The sequence below is a fragment of the Polypterus senegalus genome, chromosome 2 (assembly GCF_016835505.1).
Source record: "Polypterus senegalus isolate Bchr_013 chromosome 2, ASM1683550v1, whole genome shotgun sequence".
Taxonomy (NCBI): domain Eukaryota; kingdom Metazoa; phylum Chordata; class Cladistia; order Polypteriformes; family Polypteridae; genus Polypterus; species Polypterus senegalus.
The window spans coordinates 134,437,361-134,462,974 of NC_053155.1; the positions used below are offsets into that span (position 1 = coordinate 134,437,361).

Here is a 25,614-nt window from a genome sequence, read left to right on the forward strand (position 1 = left end):
TGAAGAGGTGTGAGGGGATTTAAGGTGGCCCAGCATTACGACTTTTTTGTAGGTTTCAGGGATTCTAGTGTTAAAAACATTTTACATATAGTGCAGGACAGGTACACCTCAAAATTTGGAATTAGTGGGAAATTTAAATAAAAACTACACAGTGGGTTAATAAAGGGTTGAAAAACAAGCTAAAAAGAAAAAAAATAAGTGTAAAAAGTTTATAAGACTAATAACTCCAGTGCGAATCACAGGGTGTATGAGAGCATGAGGGCAACCATTAAGAAAGATATTAGGGAAGCTAAAAGGCAGTTACAGAGGAATATAAGGCAAAAGAAGACCCAAAGAGATTCTTTCAGTCTAATAGTCAAGGGAGAGGTGAAGTGCATCAGGAATATTAAAAGGGGAAATCAAACATACAGACAGTAGAGTACCAGATCCTCTAAACTTGCATTTTAATGAGGTCTTCACACGTGAGAAAGCAGACAACTTTGCAGCGGTAAGAGGGAGTACTAAGAACGTGCTGAGTGATTTGGAATTTGTAAAGTGAGAAATACTGCTTAGATTAAATAGGCTGGAATGAATCACCAGAACCTGATAATCATCCTTGAGTTCTTACCCAGGTTAGTGAGTACATTTATAATCTCATGACGCGTATTTTTAGGAAGTCACTGTGTACAGGGAAAATTTCAAAAGACCTAAAAATGGCAAATATCTTGTTATATAAAAAGGGCAATCGGGTAGATCCAGGCAACTCTAGGCCAATAAGCTTAACATGAATCACATGTAAATTAATGTAAGGAGTTATTAAGGAAAAGATTGTGCCACACATGGAAAGAATAGAAGTTTTACTGAAGAGCCAGCATGGGGTCAGACAAGAGAGGTTGTTTTGGAATTCTAAGAGGAAGCAACAAAAGGATATGATCAGAGTGGTGTATATGATATTATTTATCCTTACTTTCAGGAAGCATTTGATAAGTTACCACATTAGAGGCTGGGCATCAAACTATAATAAGATGAAGAGCATGATGTAGTGTGTAGATGGATTCAAATATATAGGAAGCAGAGAATTATAGTACAAGAAGCCTTATTAGAATTGGGTGATGTTAAAAGTGGTGTCCCACAGAAGTCAATGCCAGGGCCACTGCTATATTTAATATATATATAAACAAATAAATGATTTGGATAGGAATTTAAATAACAAGCTGGTTAAGTTTTTCGAATGATACCAAGCTAGGTGGATTGACAAACAAACAAGAATCTGTTGAATAATTAAATAGGCACTTGGACAGCATATAGGCGTGAGCAGATTTGTGGCAGATGAAATTTAATGTAAATAAATGTAAAGTATTACACATAAGAAGTAAAATGTTAGGGTTGAATACACAATGGGGGGTCTGAAAATTAAAAGCACACCTTATTAGAATGATTTTGGAGTCATAGTTGACTCATCACTATCAACTGAAGTACTGAATTCACCCAAAACAATGCTACTCCTAGGATATTTATGTTTTCTTTGATGCTACTCTTTAGTCTTCATATCTTTATGGAACAAATTAACACTAGAACCACCATAGCCAACAACAATTGCCATTGTGTTTTTAAATATTCAATTATTTTATTAAAGTGTGTCATGCTCTTCTTTCATTTTTCTTAAACTGCATAATTTTTTTTTTTTTTTACACAAAAGACATCCTATTATCACCATAATCAATGCCATTGCACAGGTATGAATTGAATTGCTATCTCTCTCCTCCAGTACACACTTGGATCACATTTACCTATCCTGTTATTGCATGTCAATACTCAAATGTGAATTCCTGCCTCTCTCCTCAAGATGACTAAACAACAATCAAAAAAGAAATATCACATATAATCACTTACTTTTTTAAATATGTGTAAAAATAAAGATCTTAAGCTAATCTGAAAACTGTAGGTGCTCCAACTGTTTGTTAGGAAAAAACCAGTATATACATTTTACAGTATATAAGAATGAATTTTAATTGTCATATTCCAACCTGGGTTCCCTACCTGAATGGTATTTAAACCTCCATTCCATGTCCTTTATGTCTATTTTTGATGCTATTATTTGCTATAATTGTTAACCATTTAGTTTCTTTGTGTTCATGCATTTTCTTTTACTTGTGTTTTGTGGGTGGTTTCCAAGAGGCTGCGCCACCTGTCAGTAACTGCCTAAATTTTCTCCAGTGCCTCTAGCGGTTCATTGTGTGCCATTTTCTATGATCATGCTTTAGCGGTTAGTGCTCCTTTTATAATATCTATGTTCATGTTTACAGATATATGGCCTGCTTTTCCACTATTCTTGAGTATCTGTCTTATGGGAATGTATTTACGGAGGAAAATAATAATACATTTTATTTATATAGTGCATTTTCCATGCCCAAGATTGCCTCTCTTGGCAACTCCTTTTTTGTCTTTTGAAGTTGACCTGTTTTTGTTAATGAAGAGAATTTTTTTGTTAGCATAAAATTTGTATTTATTATAATTCTATGTTTGCCTTTTTAATACATAACTGGGGTGTGATGGGTTCCTCCATTACTGGGTAATTTATGGAAACTTGGTACTTGGGTACTCACAAAGTCATAAAAGTAATGTTTTCACTTAAATTTAAAACCAAAGTTCACAGCCAGCCACAATATGATGTGGGGAAAGGAGAACACACAGTATGACTGTAAGGCCTTGTTCACACGGGCGTTAAAATAAAGTGTTTTTTTTTGCGTTCAGAAGGCGTCCGGTAAACGCGGATCAAGCGCCGAGTGTTTTCTACATGTAAGAGTCAATGAGAGTGTTCACACGGGCTTTGGTGACGTGTGTTTGTCCAGCAGCGCGTTTATACGGCATCAAAAAAATGTTGCATGCAGCTTTTTCTTGGCGTTCAAAACCCAAAGAACGCAAGGAAACCGCTTCTAGTTCGTTTTCTGCACGTTTATTTTACGCTTCGGAGGACGGATATATCCCATGATATTAATATTTTTTTGTTTTCATATACAACATATATATTTTCATATTGCTTATTTTATTTTATTGTCTCATGTAATGTGTAAACCATGAACCTATTAATTTATGTTCTAATATAATATTTGATAACGATTATGTAGGGGGGGCAATCCATGGCGGGGGGGGCATTTCGGTGCATAACACCAGTGTAAACGCACACTCGACTACTGTTTCCTTACCTCAAAGTGACAAGTAGTCTCTCTTCGGGGCTAACACCAAGTCGCATATTGGTTGATCGGCGTGCAATGTGGCATTGCACCAGCTGCAGCAGACAATCAAAAGTGGAAACCGACATCCGACAGTAATTAAAAAACTTGCGCAGAAATTTTCGCATTTCTTCATAAAGCACAAAAAAACTTCCTTTAACCCGATGTTGTGCAGTCAGAGGATGAACCCAGTAGCGGCGGCGATTTTTTTCTCTCCCTACGCCGCTGTATTACAGTATTTTAAAACAAGAAGATTAATATCTAACATAGCAAAATGGTCCATATTGAAAGGAGGCACCTCAAATAAAACGACAAGGGCTTTCATATCCAGTTCCCGACACTGCCTCCACAGGTTAACACACAAACTACAATTTGGGCTGCAGGCTGGCGTTAGACAGAGACAAACGAACGCCGGTGTAGAAGTCAATCGATCGCCACCACAAAATGCAACATAAACGTCTAGGACGTTCAGAGCAAGTTTGTTTATCCAAAAACTTAACGCCCGTGTGAACAAGGCCTAAGAGTTGAATTTGAACCCTGGTCCAATGTGCACCTGGCATGTGTCTGAGTCTCATATCCTTCTGAGCTTATGCTTAAAAGCTGACGCTGTTATTTTATTATTCACTATGATAAATGTGTTTCGTCCTTTATATAACCCCCTTATGAGAAGTGCTATATTTATGGCATAACCTTTCTTCTACAATACTGTTTCCTGTTTTGTACCAAGCTGGATCATATATATATACAGTGGTACCTTGGTATACGTCCTTAATCCGTTCCAGATCCCTGGACTTATACCAAACAAATTTTTCCCATAAGAAATAATGGGAAAATGATTAATTTGTTCCCATGAAAAAAAATCATATTGTTATTGGCATATTATACATTGATGGGGTTGTATAAAATAATTTAAACACTGCTTAATACTAAAATACATAAATACAAAAGCAATTAGATGTAATAAATGAAAATGACTTGTCCGATAACAATGAGTTTAATTTTACTGCACAACAAAGGAGAGCGTTACAGCTCTTCCAAAGGAGCCTCTTCAGGCGATTGTGAAGCACTGCCGTTGTTCTTCTTCTGGCAGTCTTCAATGCAAATCCCTAAAGCAGATTCCATCCAGACTACTGCCTTATTACATTCACTGACAACTCGTTTTGCACCCTTGTTAAAAGGACACTGCGGCCGTAGATCTTATATTCCTTTCCTACTTTTTAAATAAAAAGAATCGTAGCCTTCAACAAATCCAAAACGTTTACCTTTTCGGCAATCGTTAACATCTTCCGTTTGCACTTGGGCACAGCCCCTGAAGCAGTAGCAGATCGTTTTGGAGCCATAATGAAGGGCTTGACTATGCACAAAGATAAACACAAAAGAGCACAACTCTTTACACAGCGAAACACATTGATGCTGAATGAGCGAGACGAGACTTCCTGGTTAACACTGCATTCAGCACGCAGGAACTTAACACTAGAATTACCAGAGCCTACGAAAAAACTCGTAATTCCGTCCCACCTTAAACTGCTTCTTAAATCCCTTCACACCTCTCCGCCAGCGTCCTTTATCCTCTAAATGTGCTGATAAAGAGAAGCTAGGACCAGCCGGCTATTCCATCCCCCCACCAATTTAGAACGTGCACGAACTTCTCTCAGCTCATGCCTTGATTGAGTATCTGGGAGTGAAGTGGAGTTTTAGAGTGGAAATAATAGATAGTTGTTTGGAACACATGCATTTCATGTCTGTTCCGTTTCTACAGTAATCTGTGTCAACACATTGTTAAAACAGAAACGTTTTTTATATTCTAGTAGTAGATGACAAAATGTAGGCATAAACTATATAATGTATGAAGCCTTAAGTCCTAATAGCAAAGAAACATTTTCACAAGAATAACACAATTGCTTTTATTCAAAATATAACTGCAGAAACAAAAAGCCGCCTTAACATGCGACATTGACACCAGTTTACTGTAACTGCCTCCGTGGTTCAATAGACTCAGCCCCGCTTGGGAATCAAGGGTCACGAGTTCATCCTGCCCCTCCGTTTTGAGAAGTAAACTGCTCTTAGTCTTACTGTTTTAGAATAAAAGCATACATTTGATTTCAGTCTGTAACAGCGGTGCAATTTATGATCCTTGTAAAGGTTAGCTTTTTTTTATTCACTTTTCATTCTCTCAGTCGCGTTCAGAATCAATCCATACAACCCCATCTGACACGGCTGTTTTCACTAAAGGCGCTATAGCTCTGCAGTGTACCACGATGCATACTAACGCCAAACACACCCCGGTTCTGACACACAACCGCTGGCGAAGCTGCCTTCTTCGTATCTCACCGTCACTTGCTTTTCTTTTTATTCAGTTTTATTGAGTGTCCCGCATGTTGCTGTATGCTTTTTCTTTTGTACTCCAGGACATGCAGAGGAAAAAATGGTAAAGACCAGTAACCGCGCTATATGCAATCATCAGACACTCCCCATCTGCCCGTGTCGTTCAAACACAGGAACATATATTGGTGTAAAAGTATAACAAAAGTGCACTTTTATTCAAGTGCACTTTTTCCATCGCCTTTTCCTGTAAGAAGCAATGTACACACTTCTCTCTATGCTGTGGTTTCTATTACACACCTGAAAGAAAGAGACAATATATGTGAAAATATAATCGCACTAATGCAATATTATTTGAAAGCGAACAGCGTCAGATCGGGTGTGAATTTATGCAGGAACTGGAAATTCTCTGATGCGGGACCTTCCCCCAGGGAAGAAAGTACAGTGTCAGGTGCTCATTCAGTGTAATAGAAACCATAGCACAGAGAGGTGTGTACACGGCAACAAGTACGCGTGTCGTAAATGTAGGAAGGACGGTCCTTGGGTGTGTGGGAACTGTTAATATTTGAATGTGATGATTTTATATAGCACGGAATGAAAATCTGCACTTCTTAGCATTGCACCATGCAAGCTGTCGTATCAATCGCCTACTGTAACTTGCTTTCTTTTTCTTGGTTATACAGGTAGTTTTGAATAAAAGTGCACTTGTTTTGTTTGCGAAATGAAGTGTCTGCGTGCACTTTTCGTGGCATTACGTGTATTTTTGAGCATGCCCGTTTGAGCAGTATAAAAGTATTGAAAAGTATAACAAAACAACGGGCAGATGGGGAGTGTCTGATGATTGCATATAGCGCCGAACTTACTGCTCTTTACTATTCTCTCCTCTGCGTGCCCTGGAGTACAAAAGAAACAGAATACAGGGCGCTATAGCTCTGCGTTGTACCACGATGCATACTAACGCCCCCACCCGGTTCTGACACACAGGCGCTGGCGAAGCTGCCTTCTTCGTATCTCACCGTCACTTGATTTTCTTTTTATTCAGTTTTATTGAGTGTTCCTGACAGTCCGCGCATGTTGCTGTATGCTGGATATGTTCACATGTATTGTCTCTTTCTTTCAGGTGTGTAATAGAAACCACAGCATAGAGAAGTGTGTACATTGCTTCTTACAGGAAAAGGCGATGGAAAAGTGCACTTGAATAAAAGTGCACTTTTGTTATACTTTTACACCAATATATGTTCCTGTGTTTGAACGACACGGGCAGATGGGGAGTGTCTGATGATTGCATATAGCGCCCGAAGTTACTGGTCTTTACCATTCTTTCCTCTGCATGTCCTGGAGTACAAAAGAAAAAGCATACAGCAACATGCGGGGACACTCAAGAAAACTGAATAAAAAGAAAAGCAAGTGTCGGTGAGATACGAAGAAGGCAGCTTCGCCAGCGTTTGTGTGTCAGAACCCGGGGTTGGTGTTTGGCGTTAGTATGCATCGTGGTACACTGCAGAGCTATAGCGCGTCTTTAGTGAAAACAGCCGTGTCAGATGGGGTTGTATGGATTGATTCTGAACGCGACTGAGAGAATGAAAAGTGAATAAAAAAAAGCTAACCTTTACAAGGATCATAAATTGCACCGGCTGTTACAGACTGAAATCAAATGTATGCTTTTATTCTAAAACAGTAAGAATAAGAGCAGTTTACTTCTCAAAACAGAGGGGCGCAGGATCGAACTCATGACCCCTTGATTCCCAAGCGGGGGCTGAGTCTATTGAACCACGGAGGCAGTTACAATAAATTGCTGTCAATGTCGCATGTTAAAGCGGCTTTTTGTTTCTGCAGTTATATTTTTGAATAAAAGCGCAATTGTGTTATTTTTGTGAAAATGTTTCTTTGCTATTTGGACTTCAGGCTTCATACATTATATAGTTTATGCCTACATTTTGTCATCTACTACTAGAATATAAAAAAACGTTTCTGTTTTAACAATGTGTTGACACAGATTACTGTAGAAACGGAACAGACATGAAATGCGTGTGTTCCAAATAACGATCTATTATTTCCACTCTAAAACTCCACTTCACTCCCAGATACTCAATCAAGCTGAAGTTCGTGCACGTTCTAAATTGGTGGGGGGATGGAATAGCCGGCTGCTCCAAGCTTCTCTTTATCAGCACATTTAGAAGACAAAGGGCGCTGGCGGAGAGGTGTGAAGGGATTTAAGAAGCAGTTTAAGGTGGGACGGAATTACGAGTTTTTTTGTAGGCTCTGGTAATTCTAGTGTTAACTGCGTGCTCTGATTGGTTAGCTTCTCAGTCTGGAGAACTTAACTGCGTGCTCTGATTGGTTAGCTTCTCCGTCATCCTCCAATAGCATCCCTAGTATGAAATCAACTGGGCAAACCAACTGAGGAAGCATGTACAGGAAGTAAAAAGACACATTGTCCGCAGAACCCGCGAAGCAGCGAAAAATCCGCGTTATATATTTAGTTGTGCTTTCATATAAAATCCACGATAGAGTGAAGCTGCGAAAGTCAAAGCGCGATATAGCAAGGGATTACTGTACAGGTTAAAACTTGGCCCTTTTTTTTGAAGTAGCGACCGGTATACCACACATGTTGTTCTAGCACACGAGTCGTATTCCAAACAAAGGTCGTATACCAAGCAAAATATTTCGCCTCTAAACAGGACTATACCAAGTTGGACTTATTCCAAAGCAGACGTATACCGATATATATATATATATATATATATATATATATATATATGTATAGGCCATTGTTATTTTTTCTTTTTCTTGAGGTTCACACAGCTCCTCAAAATTAAAATGAAAAATATACATTCAAAAAGTCACATACATCCTAAACAAACAGGACTATCAATCAAATTGTGGTCATCTACGGTATCGACATCTGCCATGTGCTGCTAGCAACTAGGTGCAACCAATTACGTTAAAAGTTTTCTGAATTTGTAATGAATTCCTTTTAAAGAATACTGACCTAATCAATAAATTGTATAAATATAGTGCTGGGGACATTTTTTTCCTGTGTAGCAATGTGATTAACACGTGGCTAACATGTAATACACTTGTTACCTCTTCAGAGATTTACATAAAGAATAACGAATGACGCTTTCTCCTGCCTGTGTTTTATTGCTTAAATCAGGGCATTTCAGTGGGGGTGTGTGTCTGTATTCATAATTTTCTTCCACACGACTCACTGTGGATAAAGAAAACCACAAGTTAAGAGCACTGCACTGAAAGGCAGCTGACTTACAATGTTTCCACAGACATTGCAGACCCAACGATGTATGCAAATGCAAGAATGTGAGCTTTGTTTCTCCATGTGGAAGGACCAATAGAACATGGTATCTGGTCATGAATTAAGTGCCTTTTAGAAAGAAAAATACATGATTTAAGATAGTTATACTAAAATGTTGGCACACATATTGAATTATATAGACATAAATATCAGATATTGACTCACACACATAATGATTTTGTGGAAGATGCATACACAAGAAAAGAAAGGTAAATCTTTACTTTGGCATATGCATATATTTCCAGGTATACAGTGTCTGTGAAAACATGAAGCCAGCTGCCTTTGACGGCTATGTTCTTTATTTGCAGCTTGCACCACCCACAATGTGGCCTCTCGTGTGTAGTTTCCCCACGTCAAAGTGATGCTGCCATAAACTTCATGTACTGACAGCTTTGTTGCTATATTGGACATTTGACATACTTTGTACAGAACCACATTATGTGTTATAAACAGAAGCAGTGCTGTGAACTCGAGAGTTCCCAAGCACGAAAGTCTCAAACAATGACTCAAAATGTCCACTATAGGGGGCAAAACTGTCAAACCCCGACTATTAAAGAAAAAGGCCATGAAGAAACGTTATAAATAAAAAAATACTTTTAGAGAAAATGCTCTGTAACCTGATAAAACTCTGAAGAGCACAAGAGGACAAGTAATTGCCTGAAACCAAAAAAAACAATCCAAAGAAAACAATGTCCCAATATGTGATTCAAAGGTGAAGTGAAAAAAACAGAGCAATTGTTCAAATAAATCTATGAAATCACAATATAAGCACAATAATAATCACTTGAAAACTCACCAACACCATGAGAACATTCATAATGAACTGCAAGAAAATGTATGTTTTCCTTAGCCTTTATATTGATGAGGGCAGTCCTTTGTGGTGATGGACAGGTGGCCCCGTATCTTAGGGACCGCCCTCAAAACAAACTGAATATAAAAAAAGATACATATATGTATAGAAACTAAATGACAAACAGTAATAACATAAACAAAGGAATCAAAAATGAACAAAAAAAAAACACAAAAACAGCATTTGAAGCTCCACTAATGAAGTAACCCTGAATGAAATATAACATGTAGAACATAACCATTAATTAGCCTTTTTATGCAGGACAAGTTAAACAAACTCGATAATTCTGGAATCAAACTCTGAAAAGCTGCTGAAGTAAGTAACAAAAAATATCAAATACTATTCCCTATCTGGAGACAGATCACACTCGATTATCGGGAAAAGGTAGTCTGTGATGTGTGGTAATATGAATATTTGAACCTTTCCCAGACAACAGAAGAAATGCCACTGCTGACAATATTTTCATATTACTTTCCATGACAAACAGGCTAAAAGACAAGTCTTCTCCATATTGAATTTCTAGGCAAATTAGACAGGAGCTGCCCCCCAATTGTGAAAGGCAACACAAGAGATGGCCAAGGAGACAGCAACCAATATAGTGCAGAGGGAGACCCATATAAGACAGTGCACACGCACGTCCATCATACCGCTTGCCATTTGCCCAAAGATTCCATGAAATATGTAAGTACAGTAGGACCTTGGTTCACGACCATAATTCGTTCCAAAACTCTGGTCGTAAACCGATTTGGTCGTGAACCGAAGCAATTTCCCCCTTAGGACTGTATGTAAATACAATTAATCCGTTCCAGACCATACGAACTATATGTAAATATATATATTTTTTAAGTTTTTAAGCACAAATATAGTTAACTAGTAGAATACCCGCGCTTCGCAGCGAAGAAGTAGTGTGTTAAAGAAGGTACGAAAAAGAAAAGGAAACATTTTAAAAATAATATAACATGATTGTCAAAGTAATTGTTTTGTGTATTTGGCGGCAGCGTCACAAAGTTTTTTTCGTCTAGCTGCATCAGAAAATGTACCACGACGTCTGACACGTCTCCTTTTTACTGTTTTCTCACAGCTTGGATTGCTGCTGTCATATACACACACACACACACACGCACACACACACACACACACACACACACACACACATACATACATACATACATACATATATACACATATATATACACATACATATCTTCATATCTACATATCTATATACATATCTACATATACACGCATATATATATATATACATACCTATCTACATCATATATACACACACATACATACACACACACAAATTATATATATGTGTGTATGTATGTATGTATGTATGTATGTATGTATGTATGTGTGTGTGTGTATATATATATATAGCTTTTATATATGTGTGTGTATAGCTTTGGTCACTGAGTGCAAGGGAGAAATAATAAAATATAGTCTATAAGTTATTAAACAGTAAAACATTAACGTTTTAAGAAGTACAGGTACATTGAGCACTACTGGAGTGGTTGCGGGTAAACTACATTTTAAAGACTGTGTAACACAACAGGTAAGTAACTAACAGCAGCTAAAATGTATATGGATCATCTCTCGGTAGTAGATCCCTTTTGAAAGGCGCTACACGACGGCTGTGGTATAGAAATTACATTTTCTATGTGAGCGTTCAAATTTGTGCCTCTGGTAATGTGCCTTACCGGCATTTAAAGAAAATTAGTTTTGTGTCCTCTGCAGTGTTAAGCGAGAAAGGCTTTGGTTTGGGATAAAAGGAAAAAAGGTGTAAAGAAAGGAAAGTTTGCCTTTTTCTTTTATATAGTATAGAGAGATGTGTTCGCTGACGTTATGATCGCCTTTTGAGGACAGTCGCGGTGGGTCTTGTGTAGACTGGTGAGACGTCCGCGCCATTAATCGGCTGTGATGGCACTGTCAGTCCTCTACTCGTGTGCGTGTCTTCATAATCCGGGGTGAGAACCTCATACGCGTATACGTGCAAAAGAAAGTGTGAATCGCCTTAATATTATTTTGCCGTGGTGTAGAAAAGGGGTCCCGTGTTTGCACTTGTCTGGGCTATAGCGCAGGGGGAGGATGAAAAAAATTAAAAGTGCTCACTTTGACTTAAGGCAGAAGCGCAGTCAGCGTCTCAAAGGCGGCACAGCTATACGCGCGCTGGCTGCTCGACTTTTGCAGGGCAGGAGACCACAGGTTTTGCAGACACGTTCATGATATCAAAAGTCTCAGCACTCTTTGGAGGTCATTCATATATTATATAAATAGCAAAATACCCGCCCCTCGCAGCGGAGAAGTAGTGTGTTAAAGAAGTAATGAAAATGAAAAGGAAACATTTTAATAATAACGTAACATGATTGACATTGTCATGAGTGTTGCTGTCATATATATGCCTGCCTAAATAAGTCACCCTCGCTTTGCTCTTACTTTATTTACCGTTCATTTAATCACGGCTAGTGGCGGAAAAATTATAAAATGGAAGGAGGATGGCTTTACCAAAACAATTATTGATGGCGAATCGATTATTCATAAAGCTTGAATTGGTGATCTGTTTTTCTGTGTTAACCTCATATTTTTTCATACTTCTTCTCAAACTAAGGTGGTGCGAGGGTAAAATGAATCGGGATGCGCTGATCAAAGTAATCGGTGTACCAGGAAATCATGCGTTGATAAAAGCTCCCCTTTGCTTGTAATGCAAAGTGTGATTAAATGCATTAATTTTAACGCGTTATGGAGCACATGCATCGAAGCTTCTCAGCTGTGCTTGTGCTAAGAAAAGGAAAGATTTTAAAAATAACGTAACACGATTGTCAATGTAACCTTTTGTAAGTAGTGGAGGATTCAGTGTGGAGAAACTCTATAGAGACAGCGTGTGTATTAACTTGTGGATTTTTCTGTGGGTTGCTTCGGAAGACGGCGTTAGCTGCAGAGCTCAGCTCAGAGCCAAATGAGATGAATGGGAGGGGAGATGATGACGTGACTCCCCACCCGCCTTAACTGTCAATCCCCACAAACACAGTCTCTCGGAATTTGCATAAGCACACCCCTTCACCTACAATTTTAACTTAGTTATAAAGTGATCAAAACTCTTGTTTATATCCTGCGTCCTCTCATTAAACTTGTATCCCGCATTACCTGTGGGTATGTGAAACACCAGCGGTAGCCTGTCTATGAACTTAATTTAAATTTTAGGTTTACACCTTGCTTTCTTTCCGAGGTAGCAGCAGTCATGAATATGGTAGTACATGTCACTCGCTCGCTTCTTATTGTTTCGCTGCCTTCTCAATTATATAATGCATGTTTTCTTAAGCGCTTTTTGGAGGTCTTCCTGGTTTTCTACGCACTGCGTTGACAGTCAGTTCACATGATTACGTGAGAGGCGTGATGATGTCACACGAAACTCCGCCCCCCCGTCATTCCAGCTCAACTCCATTACAGTTAATGGAGAAAAATACCTTCCAGTTATGACCATTAGGCGTAGAATTTCAAAATGAAACCTGCCCAACTTTTGTAAGTAAGCTGTAAGGAATGAGCCTGCCAAATTTCAGCCTTCTACCTACACGGGAAGTTGGAGAATTAGTGATGAGTGAGTGAGTGAGTGAGTGAGTGAGTGAGTGAGTGAGTGAGTGAGTGAGTGAGTGAGTGAGTGAGGGCTTTGCCTTTTATTAGTATAGATTAAACCATAGAATGCACAGCATAATAGTAAACTAAATGTAAAAACACTGAATAACACTGACAAAACCTTGAACAACAGAGAAAACTAACACTGGAATAGTTTGCGCTATAGCGCTACCAACCGCTGGCTAAAAGCACTTTTTAAATGAGTTTTAAGAACAGGGAAAAAAATTAACATTTGAAAAAATCCGTAATTTAATAAACCACCAAGAAAAATAACATTGCAACAATGCACGCTACGAACAGATCGCTAGAAACAGAAGTGAAAACAAAATCAAGCCCAGTGCATTCTTTAACTGCCTTCCTACCTTAATGCGTCCAGCTCTCTATCGCGCTGCCTGTGTGTCTGCATCTCGGGCAGCCTCTGTGTGTGTGTGTGTATGTCGAAATCTCTTGCGCTGCCTCTGTGTGTGTGTGCGTCGTCTCTCGCTGCCTGTGTGTGTGCACAGCGCCTCTCTTACACTGCCTGTGTGTGCCTCTCTCGCGATGCCTGTGTGTGTGCACGGCCTGTGTGTGTGTGTCTGTGTGTCGTGCTCTCACGCTCTCTCTCTTGCTCTCTCTCTCTTGCTTGCTGCACAGGAAATGCACAGGAGAGACTGAACATATTACAAACCGAAAGGGAAAATGGCTTGTTAGGTATACCGAGTGTGTGGTCGTGAACGAGGCAAAGTTTGGCGAACTTTTGGTAGTAAACCGAGTTGTATGTGTACGGGGCGTTAAGTGAACCGAGGTTCCACTGTATTGCTATAATTTCTATAAACTCATTATACAGAAAAAAATTTTTTACATCATTTATTATTTAACAGCTGATTAAAATGTGTTGTACTAAATCAAATATGGAAACCTGTTCATGTCATAGCATGGTAGAACAAAGCAGGGCAAGGTGGGATGCACACATAAAAAATAAAAGAAAACTGTATAAAGATCCCATGAATGTTTGCTGACTACTAATGCGGACTGTTTTGCTATAAGCCTACATGCCACTACATTGAAATATGTAGATGTAAATTTTCAAACTATTTCTATAAAATAAACTTGTTTCTGCTTCATTTGTTATTTTATGTACTCAGCTGATTGAAATATGTTGCTTTTCTTTTAACTAATAAATACTAATACTAAAGCAGTTGACTGCCCACTGGTAGTTCAACCTTGGAAAGTTGTTTTTGAAATTGACAATGCATAAATTTAAAATGAAAATATATGTAAATAGTATTGTCATTGTGTAAAGACATAATTTATTCTGGAGCACACTCAAGCTGTATGAGGCTATCTGTGGTTTTGAGTGTAGAGCAAGAGGGATGCTATATCATGTTGCTGAACTGTATTGCCAATAGTGTGAATAAAAGATTCAGACACCACTTGGTGTAGCTGCCTACATGTGTCTAGCTTATTTTCAGCATTTAGCATATAGGTTATTTCCAGTGTACACCCAAGTGTTGTTCATACTGAAGCTAAAGAGTCCCAATATGGAGTACTGAGGAGTAATAGGCTGAACAGACACCATTTCTAATCAGTCCTTAACACTAGAATTACCAGAGCCTACGAAAAACTTCGTAATTCGTCCACCTTAAACTGCTTCTTAAATCCCTTCACACCTCTCCGCCAGCACCCTTTGTCTTCTAAATGTGCTGATAAAGAGAAGCTTGGAGCAACCGGCTATTCCATCCCCCACCAATTTAGAGCGTGCACAAACTTCTCCCAGCTCATGCCTTGATTGAGTATCTGGGAGTGAAGTGGAGTTTTAGAGTGGAAATAATAGATCGTTATTTGGAACACACGCATTTCATGCCTGTATTCTAGTAGTATGCATCGTGGTACACTGCAGAGCTATAGCGCGTCTTTAGTGAAAACAGCCGTGTCAGATGGGGTTGTATGGATTGATTCTGAAGCGACTGAGAGAATGAAAAGTGAATAAAAAAAAAGCTAACCTTTACAAGGATCATAAATTGCACCGGCTGTTAAAGACTGAAATCAAATGTATGCTTTTATTCTAAAACAGTAAGAATAAGAGCAGTTTACTTCTCAAGACGAAGGCAGGATCGAACTTCGTGACCCCTTGATTCCCAAGCGGGGGCTGAGTCTATTGAACCACGGAGGCAGTTACAATAAACTGGTGTCAATGTCGCATGTTAAGGCGGCTTTTTGTTTCTGCAGTTATATTTTTGAATAAAAGCGCAATTGTGTTATTTTTGTGAAAATGTTTCTTTGCTATTTGGACTTCAGGCTTCATACATTATATAGTTTATGCCTACATTTTGTCATCTACTACTAGAATATAAAAAACGTTTCTGTTTTAACAATGTGTTGACAAAGATTACTGTAGAAACGGAACAGGCATGAAATGCGTGTGTTCCAAATAACGATCTATTATTTCCACTCTAAAACTCCACTTCACTCCCAGATACTCAATCAAGGCATGAGCTGAGAGAAGTTTGTGCACGTTCTAAATTGGTGGGGGGATGGAATAGCCGGCTGCTCCAAGCTTCTCTTTATCAGCACATTTAGAAGACAAAGGGCGCTGGCTGAGAGGTGTGAAGGGATTTAAGAAGCAGTTTAAGGTGGGACGGAATTACGAGTTTTTTCGTAGGCTCTGGTAATTCTAGTGTTAAGTGGAAAAGGATTGTGCGTGTTTTAAGTTTGGAGTGTGAGAACAGGCCAATTCAAAACAAATTTGGTGAGTCCCATGTACTCCACAGTAACATCCGATTCACAAAAAAGTAAAGACATTTGGCTTTTTTCCCTATACACATTCATGTCTTTCAGGTACACTTAGTGTAGCCTCTTTAGCATTACACTTTCTATTGAAAAATATGTAAAAAGAGTTGCATTTTTTGACTTGAAAAATTACACATTTATTCAATCGCACCTTTCCAATGTAAAATGTGCAAAACACTACAAGAAGTCAGAAGTTTTGAAGGTATAATCATGATACAAATAATAATAATTAATAATACTACTAATAATAAAAATAATGCTAATACCGTATGTACTGAGAAAATGTGTCATTTGTGTGGTATATCTTAAAACACGGTGAAATAAACAGTCCAGCATTACAATCCTTGTGGATTGTCTTTCCATTTGATGAGCTTTTAAACAGCACACTGCACATATGCGATTGACACAAGTGTCACTTTTGGATTCATTCATCATTCACTTCATCATTACTGCTCATACTGTATCACTGTCAAGAGCTAGCAACACCTGAGCTGCTGAAAAACATTTCTTACGAGATGCTATTATGAAGCTAGGATGTTTCTGCATGGTTGCCTGGGTAACACTCAGGCCTGTCGCTAATGCAAGACACACCTATATCGTTTCCCAAGCAACGCTCTGCATTAACTGTTGCCACTTTTACAGCCCAATTAATCTTTGGGTCTAACGCTTACATGAGATGCATCTATATGGTTGCCCGGGTGATGGTCAGGGCTAATGCTTTTAGCACTGTTTTAATGGCCTAAGTGATGCTTGGGTCTAACACTAAGGAGTTTAAATGCCTGCATGTTTCCTGTATTGCACTGTAATCTTGCTTTGGTTTATATTCTAAACAATAATAAATGCTTCCAGAATTTGTGACAGGAATTTCATGTATATAAAACAATGGGGAAGGTTTTATATATATCTGAAATGTTAACTAAAAAAACTGAATGATATGTGAACACATCAAATCTCCAGTGGCTTTTTGCACGAAAAAAAAAAAAAACAGAGAACAGAATCCAGCTGAATTAGCACTGACTCACTCCCATCATCTATTGTCATAAAGATATTTTACAAAAAGTAAACCAAAAGAGGCATACATGCTTTAAGTAGCACAAGATCTCTTGGGCCATTTCTATCAGACCATCTATAATATAGGTGAGGGAAAGCTAGGAAGATGATCCTTACAACAGAATGAGAAAATATATGGTAAAATCCAGTGTATGAAGGCTTTAAATTGTTTGCTATGCAGAGATTTGTGTTCACTCCACTTATTACACTGTTAAAGTTTTGTCTGTAAAGTCAAAACTACAGTCTCTAAAGTCACTTCATTATGAGATGAAACCTTAAACATTATACAATGTGGGCTCAAAATAAAGGTCAATTTACTAATACATACAGTCACTGAGGAGGAAACTTACATATCTGGCATTTATAAAAATGTACAGTAAAATATGCATTATGTATAACCAGGTCTTTAAGTTTACAAAGACATCTACTAAACTGTACTTCTTGCTAAATATGAATTAAACTGGCAAAATAAGGTAAAAAAACAACCTCACAGCTACTCAAGTCTGAAGAGAGTTTAATTCCTTTTCTCCCATCACAATAGCACTGATGTCTTCCTGGAATATTCAGACAAGTGTCTTCACACACTTTGGACTCACATTCATTCACATCTGTAGAAAGAAACCATACACAGAAATAAGGAAATAGGTATCTAGACTAAGGTGTTAATGAATCAGCTGCAAATATTGAACACGTTGGGGAACCATAAAACACTAGCATAAGATATGTAGCAAAATGTCTATACATATATAGAGTCATAAAATACTGTTATCATAAAATCAAAATATTAATAATGGATCTTGAAGAAACTTTATTCTTCAGGTATTGCTTTTGAAGTCTTAGAATGCCTTGGGATAAAGTAATAGCTCATCAATAAACATCTATCCTGAGGAAACAATCTAGAAGTTAAACAAAGATAAAGCAAGTATGTCTGAAGTCCCACTATATTGGGATTACATAGTGCTATTTTATTCTTTGGTATGTTTTTGTGTTTTGTGTGCACTTTCTATTTTTCCTTCAATGATTTTCACAGTAGGTACTGGATTTGCTCCCTTGCTTTGAAAATAACAGTGGAGGTAAAAAAAATCAAAAATTTTAAACAAAGAAAGAATTTGAAAGATTCATACATCAGCTTGTTAATATACTTCAAGCAGTTAATATACTTAATCAAAGGCTATGTTGACATGTTTTTCTTTTAATTTTATGTTTATTTTCTAATCACCAAAATCATCTACGTGTACCCCCTACAGTTAGAAAAGGGACACATATACATTATCAGAGGCATCTGTCATCTACTGGTTTTGTAATCCACTGATACCACACTAATGAAATGTTTATTTCTTCTGTCTTTTTTCACTAGCTCAATGTTCTCTCCAGAAATTTTTTCCAGCCAGGTGGCATGAAAAAGTAGCTAGGTGGGGTAGGACAGGGAAATTTTGTGGTGGGGAAAATTAACTGTGCACTATTTTTATTAGTTAATTATTATTAATTATTTTCCAACGCTCAATATGACTTCCTTTTTAAGGTTTGACACTTGTGCCAGAATATTTTTCCTAAATTTAAGAAGCATCCAATTCTGGATCCTGCAACCCTAACAAACATTTTAAATAACAACTGTTATGACATAAACCAAGAGGCACAAGTATTGTCGCTGTCAGGAAGAAAAGTGAAAACAATGAAAAAAAGAATGGGAAACCTAATGAAGAAAAATTTAAAAATATTCTTCAAAGCCAACTTGCATATGCAGAAGGTGTCTTCAGTTAAATATTTATTCTTCTTTTCTTCCTAGTGGCCATCTAAGCATAAGTGGTGTAACATATTAAATGCTTTGTGTTAAGTGTTCCCCAACCCATGTTAATTGCTACGTGCTTCTTAAACTGACTCTCTTGCACTAAGAGGAGGCGCAGGCAGCAATCACCACACAGAATACATTAATTTTGTGATATTCCTGCTCCATGAACGTTTACAATGCTAAGATACTTAATATTATTTTCATGATGAAATGCATTAAAGCATGTACTTATCATGTGGGGACACGGTGGCATGGAGGTTGCACTGCTGCCTCACAGCAAAGGGGGTCCCGGGTGTTCCCAGCCTTGAGTTTTCATGTTTTTCTGGTGGTTTTACTCGGCGTGCTTCAGTTTCCTTTCAAAGTCATGTAGGATGTGGGGTTTTGTGATGCTTAATTGACCCTGCTAGTGTGTATGTGTGTGCTCTTATTCACCCTGCGATGAGCTGGCATCCCATTCAGGATTTGTTCCTGCCTCGCACACGATGCTTGCTGAGATGGGTGCAACCCTGAATGGATGGCATAATTAAAAATGCATAATGAAGATTTTTTAAAGTTCTGAACACTCCGTGGTCTAAGTTTATAACTAGTTTTAATCTCACAAAGACGTTTATCATGTGGTGATTGGTTATGTGGAGAAAGAAAAAGGAAGGATAGGAGCTGAGGGTTTGGTACCCACCCATTGAATTCTGTGTTCGTGTCTCCGATCACCAGATCACAAACCCAACATTTATACAATATTTAAGTTAAACCTGTGCGATACCCATTCATGCATCCAGTTTTTTTGAGTTTAGTCACACCTGCCATAAAGGTCTCTACACTGAACGTACACCCGGGACCCTTTACTGCGAGGAAGCAGTACTACCACCACACCACCGTGCATGTTTAATACATGCTTTAATACATTTCATCATGAAAATATCAAGTATTTATCTTAGCATTGCAAATGTTCAGAGAGCAGGAATATCATGAAGTGAATGTATTCTGTCCAGCGATCGCTGCCTGTGCCTCCTCAGTGCAAGAGGAAGTCAGTTTAAGAAGCGCATAGTGATTAACAACTCGATCAGGGAACACTTAACACAAAGCATTTAATGTACTACAGTACATTAACTTATGACGGGGTTTGAGAAAATCTAGTAAATTAAACATTGATTTTAAAATTAAGTTTAGTTTATGACATTCTACTTTAATGACAAAAAAACTATGAGAATAAAGTGGAACTGTCAAAGTTAATCTCAACAAAAACAGTGAGAATAAAGTGGAAATGTCAAGAATAAAGTCAACATGTCATTCTCATCATAAACGTCAAGATTAAAATGGAAATGTTGAGAATAAAGTCAACACGTTGAATTTATTCTCAACATATAGTTTTTTTCTTTCTTCGCTTTGTCCATATTTTTTTTTATTCACCGTGGCCCTAATACACTTCTGTATAAAACCTTCAGCAATTCAGTGACAAAACTTTTGCTCAAGACACAGTGTGTGCTGCAAGGGTTTCTGCACACTTTTCGCAATATGGACGCAGGTCCAAATATGAGCAAATATAAGAATGGCAGATGGGGTCACTTTAACAAAACCCTCAGTATGAGAAAATATAAAAATGGCGAGGAGTCACAGTGAGTGCTACAAGGATTTCTGCACACAGAACACACCTAATGCTTAAACAACTGTATATATATATAACAACAACATCTATTTATATAGCACATTTTCATACAAAAAGTAGCTCAAAGTGCTTTACATACTGAAAAAGAAAAATAAAAGACAAAATAAGAAATTAAAATAAGACAAGATTAGTTAACATAGAAAAGGAGTAAGGTCCGATGGCCAGGGTGGACAGAAAAAACAGGAAAAAACTCCAGACGGCTGGAGAAAAAAATAAAAAATCCACGGGACCGTCTAGTCCCCTCTGGGCATTCTATCTAACATAAATTAAATAGTCCTCTTTGTAGTTAGGGTTCTCACGCAAGTTAGGGTTCTCACGGAAATATATATATACACATAGGTTTGCTATGTACTGAGCCGCACTATACAGACTGCAATGATGCTGAGAACAAAGACGTCAACCTTTTGACAACCTTTTTCTGAAATCTGACAGGCTGGTTCCACTAGACTTTTTTTTATTTTATCAGTCCTCCTCTTGCCCGCCCACCTCCACATCATCTTTGCTTGTGAACTGCTGCTCCGCTCCCACTATTAGCATGTACAGCCCCCTCTCGCCCACCCACCTCTCCATACTCCTTGCTACTGTATTAAGCTGCTCTGCCCCCGCTATTACCATGTACACCCCCTCTTAAAAGCCCACCTCCCCATATTCTTTGCTTGTGAACTCTGCTCCGCCTCGTCCCCGCTATTAGCTTTAGCATCGAGTGATCGGTAACATCCTGTCTCACGCCTCTCCCTATGCAACTTGCGATCCTGCTTCTAAAATATTTGCCCACCCGCCCACTCATCCCTTGCCATCTCTACAGATCATTAGATCTGCCTGTACCTGTAGATCTGCGGCTGTCGCTAGGGAGAACACTGCTAGCTGACTATATACTGCAGTTCATTACTGTACAGAACTCTGAAATTGTTTTACCTCTGTGGTATTGTTATTTTTATATGTACTGTAAAAACAAATCCTTAAATGTGCAGGTTAATTGTAGGGATCAGGATTTTCTGATTTCCAGTCATTTATTTTACTTTCAGTATATACAGTACCTGTTTTTTTTTAATATACAATTACATTCCATTATTTACTTGTTAAAATTAAGATGCAGTCAATCCACCAGGTAAGAGTTTATATAAAACGTTTCATAACTGACCAGGTGATATTACACTGTGAAAGGCATTGCATACAAATAAAAATACAAAGGTAAGACAATGCTATTGTACACCATCTTCAGTGTGACCAATTCAGAGCAATTTTTCTAGATCAATGACAAAAAAATAGTTTATTCATATTTTAATGATCATTAAATCATTTTATTAGGTATACAGTAAATTGTCTCATACTAACAAGTCAATTTTTTATAAAAATATCAAAATGCTTACCAAGACATGTTTTTGTGAAATTGTCATAAACGTAACCTTCAGGACACAGACAATTAAAAGAACCAACAAGATTTTGGCAAGAAGCTGAGCCACAGATGTCTGGAGTTTCCTTGCATTCATCAATATCTAGAATCAATAGTATAGTAAGGTTTTGAGTGAGGAGATCTTTAGCATAAAGACAAAGGGTCCTTTCACTCAAATAGTTACAACATCTAACTTTTTCTAGAAAACTTCATCAATTTTCACAATGTTGATAATATAATTTACAAAATAAGGATTTGTAAAAAAATATATTTTTTACAAAATTATATTTACCATTTACAAGCTAGAAACAAGAAATACTGAATCATGTAAAGCTGAACTATGTTATCTATATAACATGTCTTTAGAAATAAAATTGATTGTTCATGGTATTAAAACAAAATGCACATGACAAAATAATAACTTGACATAGTGTTTTTGTATTGGCCAAACACTACATAAACTATTGAAATAGTGTTTTTGTATTGGCCAAACACTACATAAACTATTAATAAAACCCTTTACTAAATAAACTGGCATTAACAAATAAGGACGTAGTGATGTATAAATGGAGAGATAAACAAAGTAGTCGCTACCTGTACACCAATGTCTTTCAGCAAGAGTATATCCAGAAAAGCAAGAGCATCTGTAACTCCCCATTTTATTCAAACAGTGCTGGTTGCAGCCTCCATTTTCATTTTCACATTCATTAACATCTAAAAAAATAAAATAAAACAGGAACTCAAGTTAAATATGAAATCTTTAACCTACAGTTTTTTCCTGATTGCAGACATGCTAAACAGTCTCAAATGGTAATCGTAAAAATCGCATCAGTCCTGCAGTTCCTTTAAAAAAACATTGATCAAAGATACACAGTACATGCCAACAAGCAAAACCTACCTGCTGACTATTTACAGTTTAAAAGTTGATAGATTCCTCAAGCTTCAATTTTAATAAGATAACATTGCTTTTTGTTTGATTTTTATATTAATTTGCCTCTACATAAGGGAATTTATAACCAAAGAAAAAGAATTCATTCAATTTACAGCACATGCTGCCATCAATGAGTTAATAACCTAACCCAAATATCAGTCGACACAAAGTGGTTGGTGCAGAAATAAGAACTGCTGCTTCATAATCAAGAGGTTGCAAATTCGAGCCTGGGTTCTCCCCGTTTTGAGTAGTGAGCTGCTATTATTATTATCATTGTTCTGAATGATAAAAATATCCTGGAATACAATTCACCTTCTAAATTGGCCCTAGTGTGTGCTTGGTGTAAGGGTGTGTTTGTGTGTGTCCTGCAGTGGGTTGGCACCATGCCCAGGATTGGTTCCTGCCTTGTGCCCTGTGTTGGCTGGGATTGGCTCCAGCAGACCCCCGTGACCCTGTGTTCGGATTCAGCGGGTTGGATAATGGATGGATGGATACAATTCACCAATGTTTATCCTCAGCATACTGCACTGCAAGGGTATGATACCATCAACCTGAGCTCACCCGGTGTTAAAGTCGATTCCAGATGTAAGAAAACTAAAACTTTGTTACCTTTATCACATATGGTTCCATTCCAGCCTTTGAAGCAGTGACATTTGAAATCTCCCTTTTTGTCTTCGCATCTTGCAGTGCCAGGTGAATGGCATGGAGATGGAGAGCACTGGTCAGGAATATCTGCACAGATAGAAATAGTTTACTTCTTTATACTGGCTGAATTATAAAATTTGTTCTGTTCGATACATTTTAGCAATAGGAATACTCATATTGAAAATTAGTTTGAGAAAGATTTTTATAAATATACTACTTATACTTTCAGGGATTTCACATTTTGTTGTTAAGTATTCATACTTGGGTAAAACCTTGAAAAGCGTAATAAAAAATAGAGGATACTTCACATAAATCAATGATAAAAATATATAAAATCACTTGAGGAAAATTGTTAACTTTGATAAGCGCATCATGCAAAAATACAGAACCTGCTTGTTCGTATAAGCTTTATACGTCTGATGCAGGGCATGACAGTGTTCTAGCAAACACAAAGCATCAAAAGCATGCAGATAAGTTTTCACTTCTTGCAACTGCTTATTTTGAGCAAGCATTTAATGTATATCCTAAATAAGGAAAACCGAAAAATGTAAATAACTGAGCTACTGTATTTTTTTAAAGCAGGAAGGCGTTTTTAGTTTAAACTACCATAATATGCATAATGGATGCAAGAATGAAATGCATTTATTTGTTTTTTTTTTCCAAATGAGTTACTGTTGGTAAAACTTATGACACCATTTGATCAATGGAAATGTTATGTCACCTCCAAAAAAACTTTCTAGTCACTTGCAAAGATAGACTACATTGAAAATGTACATTTTGCATGCAAAAAAAGTTTAAAGTTTGCCCGCTCTCTCACTGTTCCCTACAGTTGTTTATTCCACATAGTGAAGTGTTCATGCTGGAGATTGGAAAAAATTCCAGGGGAAAATTCTACCATGAAATAGCTTGTTATTACATTAGAAGAACAAAAACAGTACATTTTTCGATTAGCGTTTTTTGTTGGACAGATAAAACCCTGTAGACTTTTGTTGTACTTTAGCTATATGTGTTCAGAGCCATTTAATTTAGGAAAAGGAAACATGTACATTACACAGATGATGTGGAGTTTAACTGAAATGAAATAAAAGAGGACAAAACAAAAGCTCATCAATATTACATATTACAATCATACTGTAAAAAAATATCACCCAATTTAAAAAATTGCATTTCATTTATTATTATAAAAATTTTAGTTTTATGAATATAGCACAAACTTTACAAAAATTGTGCTATCTTGCAAACACACTTCTAAATATTTCGTTTTAAACAATTTTTATAAAGACTTGACAAATGACAATTAAACTGACTATAGTCAAAAAATGCAAATAAACCTGAAAGTACACATTGGAAGCAGACAAAAAAATGATCTGTTTACAATTACTGGAATATTATTCAAAAATACATTTTTATTTAGTAGTTTTCTTTTGCCATATAATTAAACATCATTACTTTGTTGTCATTTCCACTAAATGAACTGGACATTCCTGGAATTTGCAGATGAACACAAGTTGTTTCCTTTAGGGCAATTTACTTGCAGAATGTCAGGGAAAAAAACAAGAGATAACTACTAAACATATCCCCCTGGACACTACATTCTAAATGGAATGCAAAAACAAATGATAGGAAACAACCACTGCAAGAATTCCTGAATAGAAATAGATAAGTATACAGGGTGCCAGAATCCCAAGACTTAGATTGCACAAACATGCCCTTTCTTGTAATCTACAGAAACAAATACTGAAAATAAACAGCCTTCGGTTCCTGGGAAATATGTGCATTAGTAGTAGTTTTCTCATGTAGTTTTTAACACAAGATGAAGATGAATATCCTCTCAAATCATTCTCACAGCGTTAGCTAAAAAATCATTCAGGCAAAGATGTTATGAACATTTTGTTGGTAACTTTTTACAAGTATTGCAAGAATTACAAAAAACAAATCTCAGTGGCACCTACAAATTTCAGCCTGCCTGTCTGGACAGGTTTGTAAGTAAAGGGTTTAAAGTTTCTGAAACAAGAATCAAGTTTCACATTACAACAAATAA

The 25,614-nt window shown here is 37.3% G+C and overlaps 1 protein-coding gene across 1 annotated transcript in view; it reads right to left on the minus strand.

The window, feature by feature from the left end:
- The window catches only part of gas6 (growth arrest-specific 6), a 104,144-nt gene that overhangs the window by 62,360 nt on the left and 16,170 nt on the right, over positions 1–25,614 (minus strand). Inside the window, exons 5-8 of the mRNA XM_039744664.1 lie at positions 23,538–23,660; positions 22,592–22,711; positions 21,975–22,100; positions 17,639–17,760 (exon numbers count right to left, since the gene is read on the minus strand). Of these exons, the coding sequence (XP_039600598.1) occupies positions 17,639–17,760; positions 21,975–22,100; positions 22,592–22,711; positions 23,538–23,660 (491 nt within the window). The remainder of the gene's footprint in view (positions 1–17,638; positions 17,761–21,974; positions 22,101–22,591; positions 22,712–23,537; positions 23,661–25,614) is intronic.